General features: G+C 46.3%; 1 protein-coding gene across 3 annotated transcripts in view; it reads right to left on the reverse strand.

Moving 5' to 3' along the window:
• Nisch (nischarin) overlaps positions 1–15,437 on the reverse strand; it is a 37,336-nt gene that overhangs the window by 13,476 nt on the left and 8,423 nt on the right. For all 3 annotated transcript variants that reach the window (XM_051141500.1, XM_051141491.1, XM_051141509.1), the window contains exons 4-13: positions 9,310–9,358; positions 7,961–8,124; positions 7,601–7,696; positions 5,783–5,878; positions 4,366–4,518; positions 3,363–3,431; positions 2,794–2,979; positions 2,493–2,621; positions 907–1,020; positions 490–601 (exon numbers count right to left, since the gene is read on the reverse strand). In XM_051141500.1, the coding sequence (XP_050997457.1) occupies positions 490–601; positions 907–1,020; positions 2,493–2,621; positions 2,794–2,979; positions 3,363–3,431; positions 4,366–4,518; positions 5,783–5,878; positions 7,601–7,696; positions 7,961–8,124; positions 9,310–9,358 (1,168 nt within the window). The remainder of the gene's footprint in view (positions 1–489; positions 602–906; positions 1,021–2,492; positions 2,622–2,793; positions 2,980–3,362; positions 3,432–4,365; positions 4,519–5,782; positions 5,879–7,600; positions 7,697–7,960; positions 8,125–9,309; positions 9,359–15,437) is intronic.

The following is a 15,437-nucleotide window of genomic DNA, read 5'->3' on the forward strand; positions in this document are numbered from 1 at the left end:
CGTCCCATAGATAGATGCAGTATTTTGGAGCTTGGCCACACCCTGACTGAGTGCCACAGAGGCATCACAACAAAGTAAGCTCTCGACCCAGGGATCAAGAGCCCCAGACTCAGTAAAGTAGCAAGGCTGGGCTTCTGAGGAGCTGACCTGCCCATACTGCCCACGCAGGAACAGACCCTTATGAGCCAACAGCCTCAGCCTATGCCAAGGGCAGCCTCAGTTCTCTCCAACACCCCACAGTACTCTACAGGAACCGGATGTGATACAAAGGGATAGAGAGTCCTCGCTAAGCAAATGACAGCGCTGAAGTCAGGCCGGGCACCTCCCTGCCATGTGCCACCCAAGGAGCCAGCCTGCAGAAGGTACCACCCGCCCTGTGCCTGACCCTGTAGGAAGCAGGAGCCAACATTTTTCTCTCAAGCCCAGCCCTGTCTACGGTCCAGGCAGAGCTTAGCAGCTCAGCTAGGAGCAATGTCTGCTCATGATTACCTTGGTTGGAGAGGATAGGCTGAGGCAGGGAGGCTGAGCTGGGGGCTGCGGTGGGAGGGGAGCTGCTGGGTCTGGTGCAGGGAGCAGCTGGGAGCCGGGAGTCCTCAGCAACCTGAGAAGAGTATGGAGTTAGTCCAGGAGAGAAAAAGATTCGGAAAGAACGGCCCTGCCAAGGCCAGGGATGTGGAGGGAAGAGCTCAACACTGTCCCAGCCAGAGGCTGTTGAAAATGATCTCACACAGTACAGCAGCAGGTGCCATCACCGTACAACAGCAACTTGAGGACACAGACTGAGGTTTCACAAGCAAGGGGGTGGGGTGGGGCACTAATGCTCAGAGACCCTGAGGAATTCCATGGCTCAGTTTCCCCAGAAAAAGCTCCATCCTTGGCTGGAGCCCCCTACCCTAAAATGCTTACCTTCCTTTCTGTGTTGCTCAGTTTGGACTTGACATCCTTGGCTTTCTGAATGGCCTTCAGCACTTCCACAGTGTCCAGCTCCTTCTCTGTGGTTGCAGCGTCATCTAGACAGATCTACAAAGTCAAGAAAGTAGCTTACAGCACGGAGACCAGCAAAATGGTGGGACTCTGCTGAACACTGGGTTTGAGTACCCCACAGGCCCAAGAGGACACTGGGGGCTAAGGGAGGCTCCTTACCACCTTAGAGGACCCATGGACATCCTGCACTGCTTAATCCATCTTCAGAAGCCCCTTTCCACTAAGGCAGCCTCTTGGGGACTAAGAAGGGAGTGAATGTACTGTGCTCCTACTCATAGGCAGAACTCAGGCAGACAGACTGTCAAAGAACAAGAGAACCTTCTGGACAAGGGACTAGTCAAGATACAGAGCAAGAAGAAGGCAGGAGTCCTATTGTAGATATGCAGGGAGAGCTGTGGGCTGGCATGAAGGCAGAAAGGATGGCCTAAAGCAACAGACAGGTGCAGGCGTCACACAGTCGGGGAGGATTTCCAACTTGGGAATCAAAAAAGGAAAGACACCTTTTTTGTCTGTTTTTTGATTTTTGTTTTTTTTTTAAGTTAGGGTCTCGTTCTGTCACCCAGGCCTTGAACTCATGGCAACCCTCTTGCCTCATATCCTGAGTTCTAGAATTACAGACACAAGCAATCATCTCCAGTAAGAGATATCATCTTTTGAAAATGTGGACAGTGACATTTGGGGCCGAGAAGGGCTGGAGAGAGATGGGTACAGACACTCAGATGTCTTCTGACTTGGGATCTGAAGAAAAGATGTTCTAAGTACTGGTGGGAGAGTGGGACTGGGGATAAAGGCTGCTAGAGGCTGAGGGAAAGGAACACACCCGGGAAGGACCTGCTGAGTTAGCATGGTGGCCCCTGTGCAGTCATGGCTGGGAGGTAGCACACAAAGGACTGGTCTGACCTAGTAAGGGAAACTTTCAAGGTTTATAGTCAAACACCAGGGTTACTAGCTGTCCAAGATACTGGCAATTTCAGGCATCTTATGTACATTAAATAAAAATCGTATATATACAAGGCATATATATTCATCCAATATACGCCTTATATATATATTAGGCATCTTATTCCAGGCCTTTTGCCTAAATATTCAATGGTTATCTTTGTCATTGTTGCTGTTGCGTTTTGAGACAGGCTTTCTCTACATAGACCTGGCTGTCTTGGAACACACTCTGTAGGCCAGGTTGGCCTTGAATTCACAAAGATCCGTCTGTCTCTGCCTCCCAAGTGCTAAGATTGAAGGTGTGTGCCACCACCTCCCAGCTTTCCGTGTAGTTTTTGAAAGCTGAAGACACTCCCTCTGTGCCGATGTGTTCCTGAAGCCATTCTGGCCTGAAGTTCTGGCACACATGAGGAGTCTTCTCATAGGGCGCATGGACTTGTAGGCCTGAAATGCAGGTATCCCTCTGAAGCAGACTAGGGTAGGTGAACACTGCTACCTTGCTCTACCTGTGCCAACAGACGCGTTTACCCTGAGTCTTGCTGGGCTCTGCTGCTGGTTGCAGGTCTTACCTCAGAGGCTCGTTCTCCGAATTGGGAGAGCACCTTGGTCCGATAGTCAGGGATGATGCTCAGAGGGTTGTTCAGCAAGGCCACGTGCTCCAGACATGGCAGGCTGCCTATGCTCTTGACCTCCTCCAGCTGTAAGACACCAGTGCTATTTGGTCCCTTCTTCTAACACCTCAGCAACAGACTATACACTTGATGGCTGGTTTTAAGTGAACAGAATCCTACTGGTTTTATTTTCTTTAAAATAATAAACACCAAGGTCCAGCAATCTCAGATCTCAGAGGCCCTCAGGGCTGGGGCTCACCTGCTCAATCCTGTTGTCTCTGAGGTCCAGATTAACCAGAGAGTAGAGTTTGTGCAGGCCACTCAGACTCTCCAGGAAGTTGCCTGCCAGGTTTAGGGTTTTGACATTGCCCAGTTTAGTGTGCACGCCTTCCAGGGAGGAGAGCTTGTTGTAGGACAGGTCGAGGTGCACGAGGTTGTAGAGATGCTGCAGGAGCAGGAGAAACAGGGTGGCAGCCACGGTCAGTCTCCAGAAACATCACTGGACCCTTTCAGGCCAAGTGGACCAGTTCTGTGAGGCAGCTCTGCAAGCCCTTCTTCCCTCTTTCACATGCCATAACCTAGTGGTGTCCCCTGTAGACAGGCCAGGGGTGAGCACGGGAAATCAGCCTGTCTATCACTGTCACTTGGTTTGTATGTACTCAGCTTTTCTAGCATTTGGGAACTAGAGCAACAATCAGAGCGCATCCCTGGAAGCCCAAAAGCAAGGCAACAGCCCCTATGCTAACCACCCCATGGGGTGCAGTGCTTCTTCAGCCTCTGGACCCATCAGGAGAGCGCGGCCCTAAACAGCTTGCAGGCATACATTACCTGTAGGTTGTCCACAACTTGTACTCCATTGTGACTCAGGTCCAGGTACTCAATCTTTGGGATCAATTTCTTATGAAAGAAAAGAATTTTCAGCATTATTTGGAAGCTGAACTACACACAGTCCATGGACCTGGTGGCTAAACATACATTTCCAGCTGGCTGTCTTTGCAGGACCACTGACACCTCCCATTGCCCACTCAGCAGAAATCCAAAGGAACTCACCATTTGGCTTAAGTAATACAAATGGTAATGTCCCAGAGAAATAAGGGAGCCTGTTCTTTTTTCTTTTCTTTTCGAGCCTGTTTTTTTTTTTTTTTTTTTTTTTTAAGATTTATTTTATTTATTATGTATACAGTGCTCTATCTGCATGTACACCTGCAGGCCAGAAGAGGACATTAGACCACATGACAGAGGGTTGTGAGCCACCATGTGGTTGCTGGGAATTGAACTCAGGACCTCCGGAAGAACAGTCAGTGCTCTTAACCTCTGAGCCATCTCTCCAGCCCTGAGCCTGTTCTTTTTCAACCCTGTCCACCACCACAGAGCACAAAAAGAATCATACTCTTTTTTTTTTTCTCCAAAGATAGCTCTGGCTATCCTGTAACTCGCTCTGTAGACCAGGCTAGCCTCACTCAAAGAGCTCCTTCTGCCTCTGCCTCCTGAGTGCTGGGATTAAAGGTGTGCGCCGCTGTGGCTGGCACCACCTCGCTAAGAGTCACACTCTTAAGGCCTTTGGGATATCACCCTAACACACTGATATTCTAGGGAAGGGATTCTCTGTTATTCCTTAGGAGTGAATATTATCACTCACCATGGTTTGGTTATACTAAACACACAAATAGTTCAAATGTTTCACTTGGTTTTATGTATTAACACACCTTTTGAAAATTTAACTTAGAAACTAAAAACAATGTTTAGAGTACTGATTTTTTTTTTTCCTTCAGAAAAGTTAAATATAATAGCTGTCCCTAGGTCTAGGAGGTCTGAATGCCTATGAACATACCACAGATTCGTCGATCTCAGGGATGCTGTTGTGGCTCAGGTCTAGAGTGGTCAGTGTTTGCCATGTAGGGATGACAGCAGTCACAGGGCCTTCCAGGGCTGTGCCTTCAGGCTCCCACTCATCAAATTCTGAGGCTTCAGGAACAAGGACTTCCTGCATAAGAACATCTGTTGAGCACCACACTTGGGCCCTCACGCAACACTAAGTAGAACGTGCTATCCTTGCAAATTTTAAGGAAGAGCTGGAGCATATTTAGTATGTGGAAATGAGCTTGCACTAAAAGGAACTTCGGTTAATGTGCCTTCAGGCGATTGTGAAATAACTTTAAGGCTTAGCATAACAGCAGCTTGCGTGTGTTCTGGCCTTGTGACTTCAGGAACAAATGTAGTCAAGCCCCCACAGGCCTCTGGCTTAACCATCAGAGGCTGCAGGTCTGAACTCATGGTGTTGCCGGGCAACCATGCTTCTACAGTGGTCTCCACTGTGGACAGCAAATACCTTAACTACTGTTTGAAAGGGAAAGAATTGTCACTGAGATGAGAGCAGCAGCACTGAGCACAATCATCAAAGGAGAAGGAGGCAGTTCTCCTTGGCTTGACTTTTGTGCCTACAAGATATTTTCTTATATGGGGTCACCCTGGGCTCCTTTAGCCACGTTGCCTTTCAACCAGTAACCTCAGAAGAAAGAATTTCCAACAAACCGAAATCTTTTTTTTTTTTTTTTTTTTTTTTTTTTTTTTGAGACAGGGTTTCTCTGTGTAGCCTTGGCTATCCTGGACTCGTTTTGTAGACCGGGCTGGCCTCAGACTCACAGTGATCTGCCTGCCTCTGCCTCCCGGGTGCTGGAATTAAAGGCGTGCGCCACCACCACCCGGCTACAAACCCAAATCTTGATCAGATGCCTTTGGCCATAAAATTTGCTACTACATATGGTCTCTATACTAAGGGAGGATTTGATTTATCTATCTATCTATCTATCTATCTATCTATCTATCTATCTATCGTTTTTCAAGACAGGGTTTCGCTGTATAGCCCTGGCTATTCTGAACAACTTTGTAGACCAGGCTGGCCTTGAAGTCAGAGATCCATCTGCCTCTGCCTCCCAAGTGCTGGGATTAAATGCGTGCGCCACCACGCCCGGCTAAGGGAGGATTTTAATGTTATTACAATGATGTCCACACAGTGGTAAAAGAGGCGCCCTGTGCTACCAGCTGGGCTGTCTCTTACTCATATTCACACAGGGCCCAGCTTTCTATCCTTCACCTTCTTCTTCAAGGCCATGGAGGATGAGATGAATACAAGTGAGTGCTAAACTAGGGATTGTGGGCTAAGAGGAAGCTCTGTCACTTCCACTAATGAAGGCTGTGTGTACCCCACAGGCCCAGGCTCCAGGCAGAAATACAAAGGCAGAGCTTACCTTCATGGAAGTTGCTGAGAATCTGACACTCAATGTGGCCAATGTTGGCTTGGAGGTGACCAGCCCTCGGATATGCTTAGCGTCACAATGACTTATCTGGAACAAAGGACAGCTGTGCCTCAGATGTAGCACCTTGATCCCCAAGAAGCCCCAGGAATTAGGTGTTCACACCACAGGCAAGCCCAAGTCCTTTCATAAGAGGTGACTCAAAACTTGGTCTAGAGCTGGGCTTGGTGGCGCATGCCTTTAATCCCAGCACTCGGGAGGCAGAGGCAGAGGCAGGTAGATCTCTGTGAGTTCAAGGCCAGCTTGATCTACAAAGTGAGTCCAGGACAGCCAAGATAACAGAGAGACCCTGTCTCAAAAAACCAACACAAACAAACAAACAAACAAAAACAACAAAAACAAAAACTTGGCCTTTTTCAGCCTGCATTCAGGAGGCAAAGTCAGGTGGATCTCTGAGTTCAGCCTGGTCTACAGACAAAGTTCCAGGACAGCCAGGGCTACACAGAGAAACCCTGTCTCAAGAAACAAAAGCTAATAAAAAAATTCTCCAGTGCTACTCAGTGCTGATTAAATCTTTTGGCATTTAACCAGGTGTAGTGGTATACACTTTTAATCTTGGCACCCAGGAGGCAGAGGCAGGCAGATCTCTGAGTTCAAGGCCAGTCTCATCTACATAGTGAGTTCTAGGATAGCCAGAGCCACACAGTGAGACCCTGTCTCAAAAACTTGGAACCTTAGGCTCATTATGAGCCACAGATTGTACTTTTTTGGTTTAGGAGACCTGGGGCTTGCAAGTAAACAGAAAAGGTGGAACATTGGAATCAGTGCTGGAGAACAAGGGGACGTTTCCCCATAGTGTATGGAGCATCTCTTCAGCTTTCCAAACTGCCCCACTGTCCTTAGGCAACAGCAGGCCAATGGGAACAGGTCTCTGGAGTTCAAATCCAGTATCCTGGCTGAACATCCTTGTCTTCCTAAGCTTCAGTTTCCTCAATTGTAAACTGAGAAGAAAAGCATCTACACTTCACGGAGCAGCTGGGGAGACTTGATCAAGAATACATGGGCAGGGCTGGAGAGATGGCTCAGCAGTTAAGGGCACTGACTGCTCCTCCAGAGGTTTTGAGTTCAATTCCCAGCAACTACATGGTGGCTCACAATATCTATAATGTGATCTGATGGCCTCTTCTGACCTGCAGGTGTGCATGCAAGCAGAGCACTGTATTCATAATAATAATAACTTAAAAAAAAAGAATACATGGGCACAGGGTACACAGTTGGACACAGCTCAAAAACCACATGACTTAAAACAGCTTTTATTGTCCATTACTGACTCCCTTTCTTTTAAAACTAACAACAAAACTAGTGCTAAGAAGCAGAAATCAGTAGGCAGTAATATAAGGCACTCCTTGTTAGGTATGGGAGCCCTGGAGGGCAGAGAGCCTTCAAGGTCCTTTGACTTGGAAAGCGATGACTTGGACTAAATGTCTGGAGTTTGGGATGATGCCCATGACTTCCCCTGGAAAAATACATGTCACTGACTCAAGAGAGGCCAGAGGGAACTAGGCTCTAGTGCGCTGCTTCCTGTAGCCTACAAGAGGGACGCAGAGTTGCACCAGCTAAGGACAGAAAAGCTCCCTTTCTGTCTTTAGAGGGGCTTGATTTACTTGGATAGAATCTGCTAACCTACTGCAAATATGGGAGCCACGGTGCCTTAGCACTGCTATCACAAGCATCCTACACACAGACAGTCGGTGCCGGATGCTGCTGCGCAGGGCTCAGCCCTGCCTGCTCATCAGCAGCGGTGGGCCTTACCTCCACTTGACGAAGAGACTTGAATATTGAAAGATCAAAGGGCAGGAGCTGCTCCTGAATATTGCTGGTCCCAAAAGGTCCTTCTGTGCCAGAAACCTGAGGCCAAAGATAAATTTAAATTAGGGATGATGCTATAACCGTTCCGGTCTGCAAGTCTGGGTCAATGTGGCAGTGGCTGTCAAACTCAAAGCTTTGACCACTCAACAATATTGAGACTGTGGGCCCTGATGCCCCCTGGTGCTCACAGACAGAAGCACAGTATCAAGAACACCAGGCAGCTTTCATCCACTGCGAGCCCAGTGAGCTGTAGGCCAGAGAGCAACTGAACAACTGTCCACAGCACAGGTGCCACATCTTTACCTTAAGGTACTTAAGGCGACAGGTGAAGTCTAGGATGTGGCCAAGGTCAGTCTTGGCATCACCGCTGGCACAAGTAGGCTTGCCCTGCTGCAACTGCTCCGTGACCGCATAGAGCTGCAAAGGCCTGATGGCAAAGACCTCCCCGGCTCCTAGAAGTTGTTCTCCTGTAACAGGCAAAGCCGAAGGTGAGTGCCCAGCCAGGCACTCTAAGCAGCAAGCACCGATGACATGCACCCACCCTGCAAAGCTTCAGTCTTAAGACATAGGATCAGCCCTCGGTGCTCACATGGGACACAGGGCAATCTTGGACATATGATGAGGAGGGAGGGATATGCTGTGGAACTGGGGGCCTCTCATGAAGAGGGCAGCTGGGTAAAGATCTAAGGCACTGAGCCAAGATACAGCTGAGAGAGACAATACTCTGGGTTTCACAACTATACTGATATGTATATGTTTCTGTATATACATATGTATCTACGATCTAATATGTAAAGACTACCATCAATTAAGATATCAGTGCTTAGTTCTTCCCCCCCCCTTGTTTTTTTTTTTTTTTAGACAGGGTTTCTCTGTGTAGCCTTGGCTGTCCTGGGCTCACTTTGTAGACCAGGCTCGCCTCGAACTCACAAAGATTCACCCGCCTCTGCCTTCTGAGTGCTGGCCACTCTATCTGGCCAGTGTTTAGTTCTTAAATTGCTGTTTCTGTCACGTTTCTGGACCTCTGACCACTAGTGTCCTTACCTGTACCTCAGGAAAGACAGTAAGATTCTAAATTTAAGTAAGACTGTTGGCAGGGGCTGCTAATTACATGTCAGCTATTGTTTAAAATGTCCTCTGGCAGGACCATGGCCCAAGATTGACTTCTATTTGTGAATTCAACACCTCCAAGCAAGGACAAATTGGGTGCAAGATGACAGCATGCCAGCCACTTTTCACCACCCCATGTGGCTTGGGACTAGATTCTGAGTCTTAGGTGAGGCCCACACACTCACTTTACACACGCCTATCTACCTGTGTTTGATCCCCAGAACCTACATAAAGGCAGAAGGAGAGAAATGACTTTACTAAGTTGTCTCTGACCGTTGTATGTGTGCTGTGACACATGTGCCCACACTGCCCAATTACAATAAGATGAAATAATGATAATAAAGAATCTACAGAATGAAGGACTATAGATTCTTACCTGCAGGCTAAGTAGGTGGGAAGACTTGGTTGGGGACCAGGGACAGGGACCTGACACCCTCGAGGAAGTGGGACCTAACACGTAAGTTTGGTACTATCTTGGGCCTATACCTACTGACTAGACTAGGCAAATGGCCCCAGTATTTCAAGGGCCAATGACTATGTACCTTTCTCAAAAAGTTCTTCAGCTAGTGCTGCAGTGATACCATTTATTTCCTGTGGAGAGAATAAACCGTGCAGTTAGAAGTCTATTACACACTCCCTGCTAGCTACTCACTCTGCTCCGAGAGTGTCCAATCTTCTGACACTGCAGTAAGACAATGTCACATTTGAGAACTACACAATCAAGTAGTAATAATACAATCACATGAGACATCTCATGATGCTTTAAGTAAGTTCACTGTTTTGTGCTGGGCTGTATCCGTACCTATCCTAGACCACACATGGCCTGCAGGCAGCAAGTAGATGGTGAACAGCTTCTCGATGGTGAGAAAATTACAGGAGAGAGGAAACCTAGGGTGAAGCAAGGAACTTAGAAAGGGAACTAAGTATTCCCAGATACATCTGCATAGTCTCCTCAAAAGCAATACCAGGTCTGTAGAGGAACTGGCCGAGTGTTCTGCCTGCCGCCCAGGAGCCAGCAAAGCTTGACTTATGCCAAGGTTTGGTTGAGGAGCAAGCAGCTCCCTAAACTGACTCTGGAGAAAGGAATTTGCACCTTCTCTCAGGTCAAATGTTTTTTCAAAGAGTAGACATGTCTTTTCCCTGTACACATCCCTTCCAGATTCACGGCAGTACCACAAAGCCCCTGGGTCACTAGAAAGGTGTGGCAAGGGTTTTTCAAATGACACAACACCTTAAGGAGGCATGGCAAGAACCAGCCTTCTCTCATAGTAACAGCTAACATGCTGGGCTGTAACTCACAGCAATGCCTGAGCACTCCGTGGGTTCTGGCTCGCTGACTTCTTCCACCATTCTACAAAAGGAAGCTGTTACCTTGTTGTTACCTTGTACCATGTCACACAGACAAGCAAAGCCAGGTGGAGAGCTTTAGGGACACTACAATTTTAAATGGCTATAAACAGTCAAGCTACACTCCAGCACTGGATCTTGCTCCTCTTGGTTAAAAAAAAAAAAAAAAAAAAAAAAAAAAAAAAAGGTAGCTTTTGCACTCAGAGGCCCAAAGAGATGCCCAGTGCTAATGGTACTCGTTACTTTCTCAGAGAACACAGGGTTAGCCTCACATGGCAGCTTCAGTTTCAGGGAGTCTGATGGCTCTTCTAACCCTGTCAGACACCAGGCACATGCATGGTATTTGTATATACATGCTAACAGAATACTCATACACGCAAACTTCTACAAATCTAAAAATCAAAACAATCATGTAGTTTACAGACCCCTGCCAAAACCTTTAGCCTCACCTCCCACAAGTAAGAACTTAAATGTTTGCTGTGGCACAGGTCATTTTGTAAATGAGCCCAGATGGAGGCTGCAAATAACTACTTGAAACTCACTGGAACACTGTCACTAGGACATACAATTTATGTATTTATAGAACTTAAAAAGCACCTGGCTGTAGGGGACAGGGTGTCCTTTTCCTGTTTTTCTCGTTAATTGTTTGTCTCTCCTTTACAAATCATAGCTACGCCCATCAAATACTGACTGGGAAGTGAATCTGGGCCTCTACGACTGCACCACAGCAATCAGCCTTGTTGTGTTTTGAGATGGAATCTCACTAAGCTACCTGGTTGGCTTCAAATTCAGAATCCTTCTGCCTCATCCTCCCAAGTAGCTGCGAGACATAGGAGTCCTTCACTCAGCATGTGACAGCAATTTTAACCATTGTTTAGATGCAGCAAGTCCTCCTCCAGCCTATGTACACTTCTGTCCTGGCTTCAAGGCTTTCTTTTTGTTTTTGTTTTTGAGACAGGGGTTCTCTGTGTAGCCTTGGCTGTCCTAGACTCCCTGTGTAGACCAGGCTGGCTTCAAACTCACAGTGATCCACCTGCCTCTGTCTCCTGAGTGCTGGGATTAAAGGCGTGCGCCACCACCGCCCGGTTAAGGTTGTTTCCTTAACACAGTGAGGTTTTTCATTTTTATGTTTAACCTATAATTCTTTTCCTTCGTGGCTGTGAGGATCTCTTCTTCCACTCCAAGAATTTAAGAATATTTTCCTGGCTTTTTTCTTGATGCTTCGAGATCTTTAAAAGTTGTGTTCCTATAGCTTGCTTGAAATTCAGTTTATACATAAGGTAAAAACTGTCCCTCTCCCACCTCATCCCTCAGTGTACAAAAAGCCATCACAGCCCTGTGTGAAAGAGTTGAGGGGACAGGTCAAAATGTAAAAGGTTAGCAGAGGCTATGGGTTCTGTGAAGCTCAGCTTCAGTCTCTCACAACCTCTTGAAAACCTGGCAACGGTGAGGCTCTGAACTCAGTCAGGGGAAAGCTTGGAATGACCACAAACAAGTCTCCCATGCGCTTCTGAGAATGATGCCTTTCTTTCCCATCAGTCTACACTTATCCCAACTCCCCAGGCCTCTCAGGCACTGTATAGGCCATGTAACCTGCTGGTGGAGTCGAGAAAAAGGGCTTCCTGCCCTGTCACCAGTGCAGTCCTCACCTGTCACCAGTGCAGCCCTCACCTGTCACCAGGGCAGCCCTCACCTTCCACAGATACTTCTACAGGTAACTGGTGTTGACTCAGACAGAACAAGAAGAATCCTGCTAGACTGGCACCCTGCTAGGGAGGCGGGGCTGTTTCCAGAAGACATGAGAATCTCAAAAGCAAACTGTAACAGTCTCTCCCGGCTCTGGACACAGGAAGCACACTGTTGCCCTTCCCACCTGCCTTCCTCACATTGACCTTCACCTTAGCAGAGAACCTGAACCAGAGGTACACAGAAATCCCTCAGCCTGCAAACCTAGAACACTACTCTCCTCTGGCCAAACTGAGTCAGGCTTTCCTCTGGATGCTGAGCCCAGCTACTGCTTCCCGGGTAGGCCACCTGTGGGGATACACAGACCTCAAGTGATTTGGAATTACTCAAACTATAGAATAACATGTGTTATTGACTTAATCAGCCATGCCACTGCCCACTAGGATTGTGTGTCAGGGTGCACTCTTAGAAAAAAAGCTCTCTCACTCTCTCCCTTAAGTATCTGTTGTGCTGGGATGGAACCTAGCACCTTTCCCATTCTAGATAAGCAAACTGAGAATGGGTCTACCTTGGCCACACCTCCTCTTTGGCCTTTACATAAGCACCTAATGGGCCAGTTAGGCTATTTATATTTTAAGCCTGCCCAGTCACAGAGATTAGCTGCAAGTGTACCCCCAAATACATATGCTGATGCTCAATTAAAGACCCTCAGCCAGTCCCTGACACTTCTGCTTGGTTCACGCTAAAGCACTGTGCCTGTCAGTGGGCACTAACCAGGCATTAACTACATGCCACCAAGGGCAGGCATCACCCAGTGTGACTGAGATACACATGTTAAGGATTGAGAGGCTTTGTCTAGCTTTATTTTGTGCTAGTAGAAGTCAGGCATATTATATGTGATTCCACTTTAAGCAAAGATTCCTACTGAACTGAGGGATTCACATACAAACTTACTTACTTGCTTTATTTATTTTGGTTTTTCCAGACAGGGTTTCTGTGTCGTCCTGGTTGTTCCTGACTTGCTTTGTAAATCAGGCTGGACTGAACTCACAGAGATCTGCCTGCCTCTGCCTCCCAAGAACTGGGATTAAATCGTGCACCACCACTGCCTGGCTTCACATATAAACTTTAAAAGAGGTCCAAGACTATTAAGTTGAAAAACAAACACACCAATCAGACTTGTTACCACTCACAGCCTGAGTCATTTGCAACTAAAACAAATTATGAGAATAAAATGGATCAAAAGCAAGCACTAATATAGTTAACAGTTCCATTTCAAATTAAAATATTTTTTGTTACAGGCAAGTAAGTGGCTTTAATATAAAGAAGTGATTTAAACATTACATTGAAGAGAACTGAGTGCCTTTCCTTACCAGTACAGGCCAGTATGATGACACGCGGTAAACCCTGACTCATGCCTCCTCTAAGCTTCAGACACTCACTGTGCAATCTCAAGCAGGCTGCAAACAGGGCCCGGGATTATCACCTTACAGCTCACAAAAGAGACCAGGGCCCAGAAAAGTTAACTGACTTGGAATGAACTTGAATGAGGTCTTGAAGATCCACTTGGCTCTGCCTATTTCCAAGTCTGCAGTCAAATGTCTTACCCCAGAATAGTTAAGTCCCAACGGCCATGGGACTGCATTCTACTAAGTCTGAAAACTTCTCTAGAGGTTCTGGGATGGGATCTATCGCTGTGAGTCTAGGAAGCTAAGAGCGCAGCTATCCAGAGGAGTGGAAAACAAAGGTTTCCTCATCCCCTGAATGCCCCCTTTTAGAGCTGGGGAGAGCAATGAGGTTTTCTCCCTAGTCTTTAAAATCCACACTATGAAAGAATCAAGCTGGATCCCTACTTCATACCACACATACAAATGAACTCAAAACTGATCAAAGTCCTAAATGTAGAAACACAATGGACAAGAGAAAATAAAATTATAAATTTTTGTGACACTGATTAAGCAATGGTTTCTCAGATATGGTACCCAAAAAAGCAAGTGACCAAAATATTTTTTTTAAAAAATGAATTTTTTCACATGTGTTTGTCAAAGGATACTATCAAAGGCTCAGTGGTTAAGAAAACTTGCTGCAGCCAGGTATGGTGGTGCGTGCCTATGATTCCAGCACTCGGGAGGCAGAGGTAGGTGGATCTCTGTGAGTTCAAGGTCAGCCTGGTCTACAAAGTGAGTTCAAGACAGCCAAGGCTCCACAGAGAAACACTGTCTCAAAAAACCAAAATACCAAAACAAAATACGCAAAAGGAAAACAAACAAACAAACAAACAAAACCCTGCTGTTCTTGCAAAGGACTGGGGTTCAATTCCCAGCACTCACATAGTTAACCACTGTCTATAATTGAAGTTCTAGGGAATCTGACTTATCTTCTGACCTCACAGACATTGTACAGATGTTGTATACAGACATACATGCAGGCAAACACCCCTAAACATAAAATTAAAAAAAAAATTTTTTTAAAGGACACTATCAGTTAAGGAAGCCAGGTGTAGTGATACACACCTATAATCCCAGCACTTCGGAGGCTGAGGTAGGAGGGTGGTGAGTTTGAGGCCAGCTTGGTCTACACAGTTCTAGGCTGGCCTGGGCTATATAGAGACCATGTCCTAAGGAAAAAAAACCAATAACAGAAAATAAACTGGAACATGAGGAGTTATTTGCATATGACACTTCTGATAAGGGTCTAGTATCCAGAATAGATAAAGAACTCTTACAACTCAGCAAAAAGAAAACCTAATGTTACAAGAATAAGGGATTTAAATCCATTTCTCCAAAGATACAGATGGCCAATAAGCTAAAAAAAAAAAATCTCAACATCATTAGTCACAGTGCAAGAGCCAAAACCACAACGAGACCACGTCACACCCACCAGCTAGGCTAAAGCAAGGACAAGTATGATGCAAGTAAGGATGTGGGGAGACTAGAACCTGCACAGAGTGACTAAAAATGCAAAAGGGAAGCAACTTTGGAAAATCAGCTGGTGGTTCCTCAAAAAGTCAAGAGTTAATATATAACTCACTTTCCTCTTCTGGGTATATACCCAATAGGGATAAAACACATTTACATAGAACCTTACACTATAGTCTCCCCAATTCCCTTCATCCAATTTTATTTTCTGTGATCATTCATGGTCAATTATAGTCCAAAATTACTAAATGGAAAATACCAGAAAAAAAGTATTCTTTTTTTCTTTTATTTATTTATTTATTTTTGGTTTTTTGAGACAGAGTTTCTCTGTGTATCCTTGGCTGCTGTCCTGGACTCATTTTGTAGACCAGGTTGGCCTCGAACTCATAGTGATCCACCTGTCTCTGCCTCCCAAGTGCTGGGATTAAAGGCGAGTGCCACCACCCCCTGGCCAGAAAAAAATTCTTAAGCTTTATTTATTTTTTTATTATTGTTTTGTTTTGTTTTGTGAGACAGGGTTTCTCTGTGTAGCCCTGGCTGCCCTGGACTCGCTTTGTAGGCCAGGCTGGCCTCAAACTCAAGAGATCCACCTGCCTCCGCCTTCCTGGGTGCTGGGATTAAAGGTGTGCGCCACCAAACCTGACAATTCCTAAGTTTTAAGTTGCACACCATTCTGAGCACCACGAAATCTCTAACTGTCCCACTCTGTTCCTCCTAGA

The sequence above is a fragment of the Acomys russatus genome, chromosome 3 (genome assembly GCF_903995435.1).
Source record: "Acomys russatus chromosome 3, mAcoRus1.1, whole genome shotgun sequence".
Lineage (NCBI taxonomy): Eukaryota > Metazoa > Chordata > Mammalia > Rodentia > Muridae > Acomys > Acomys russatus.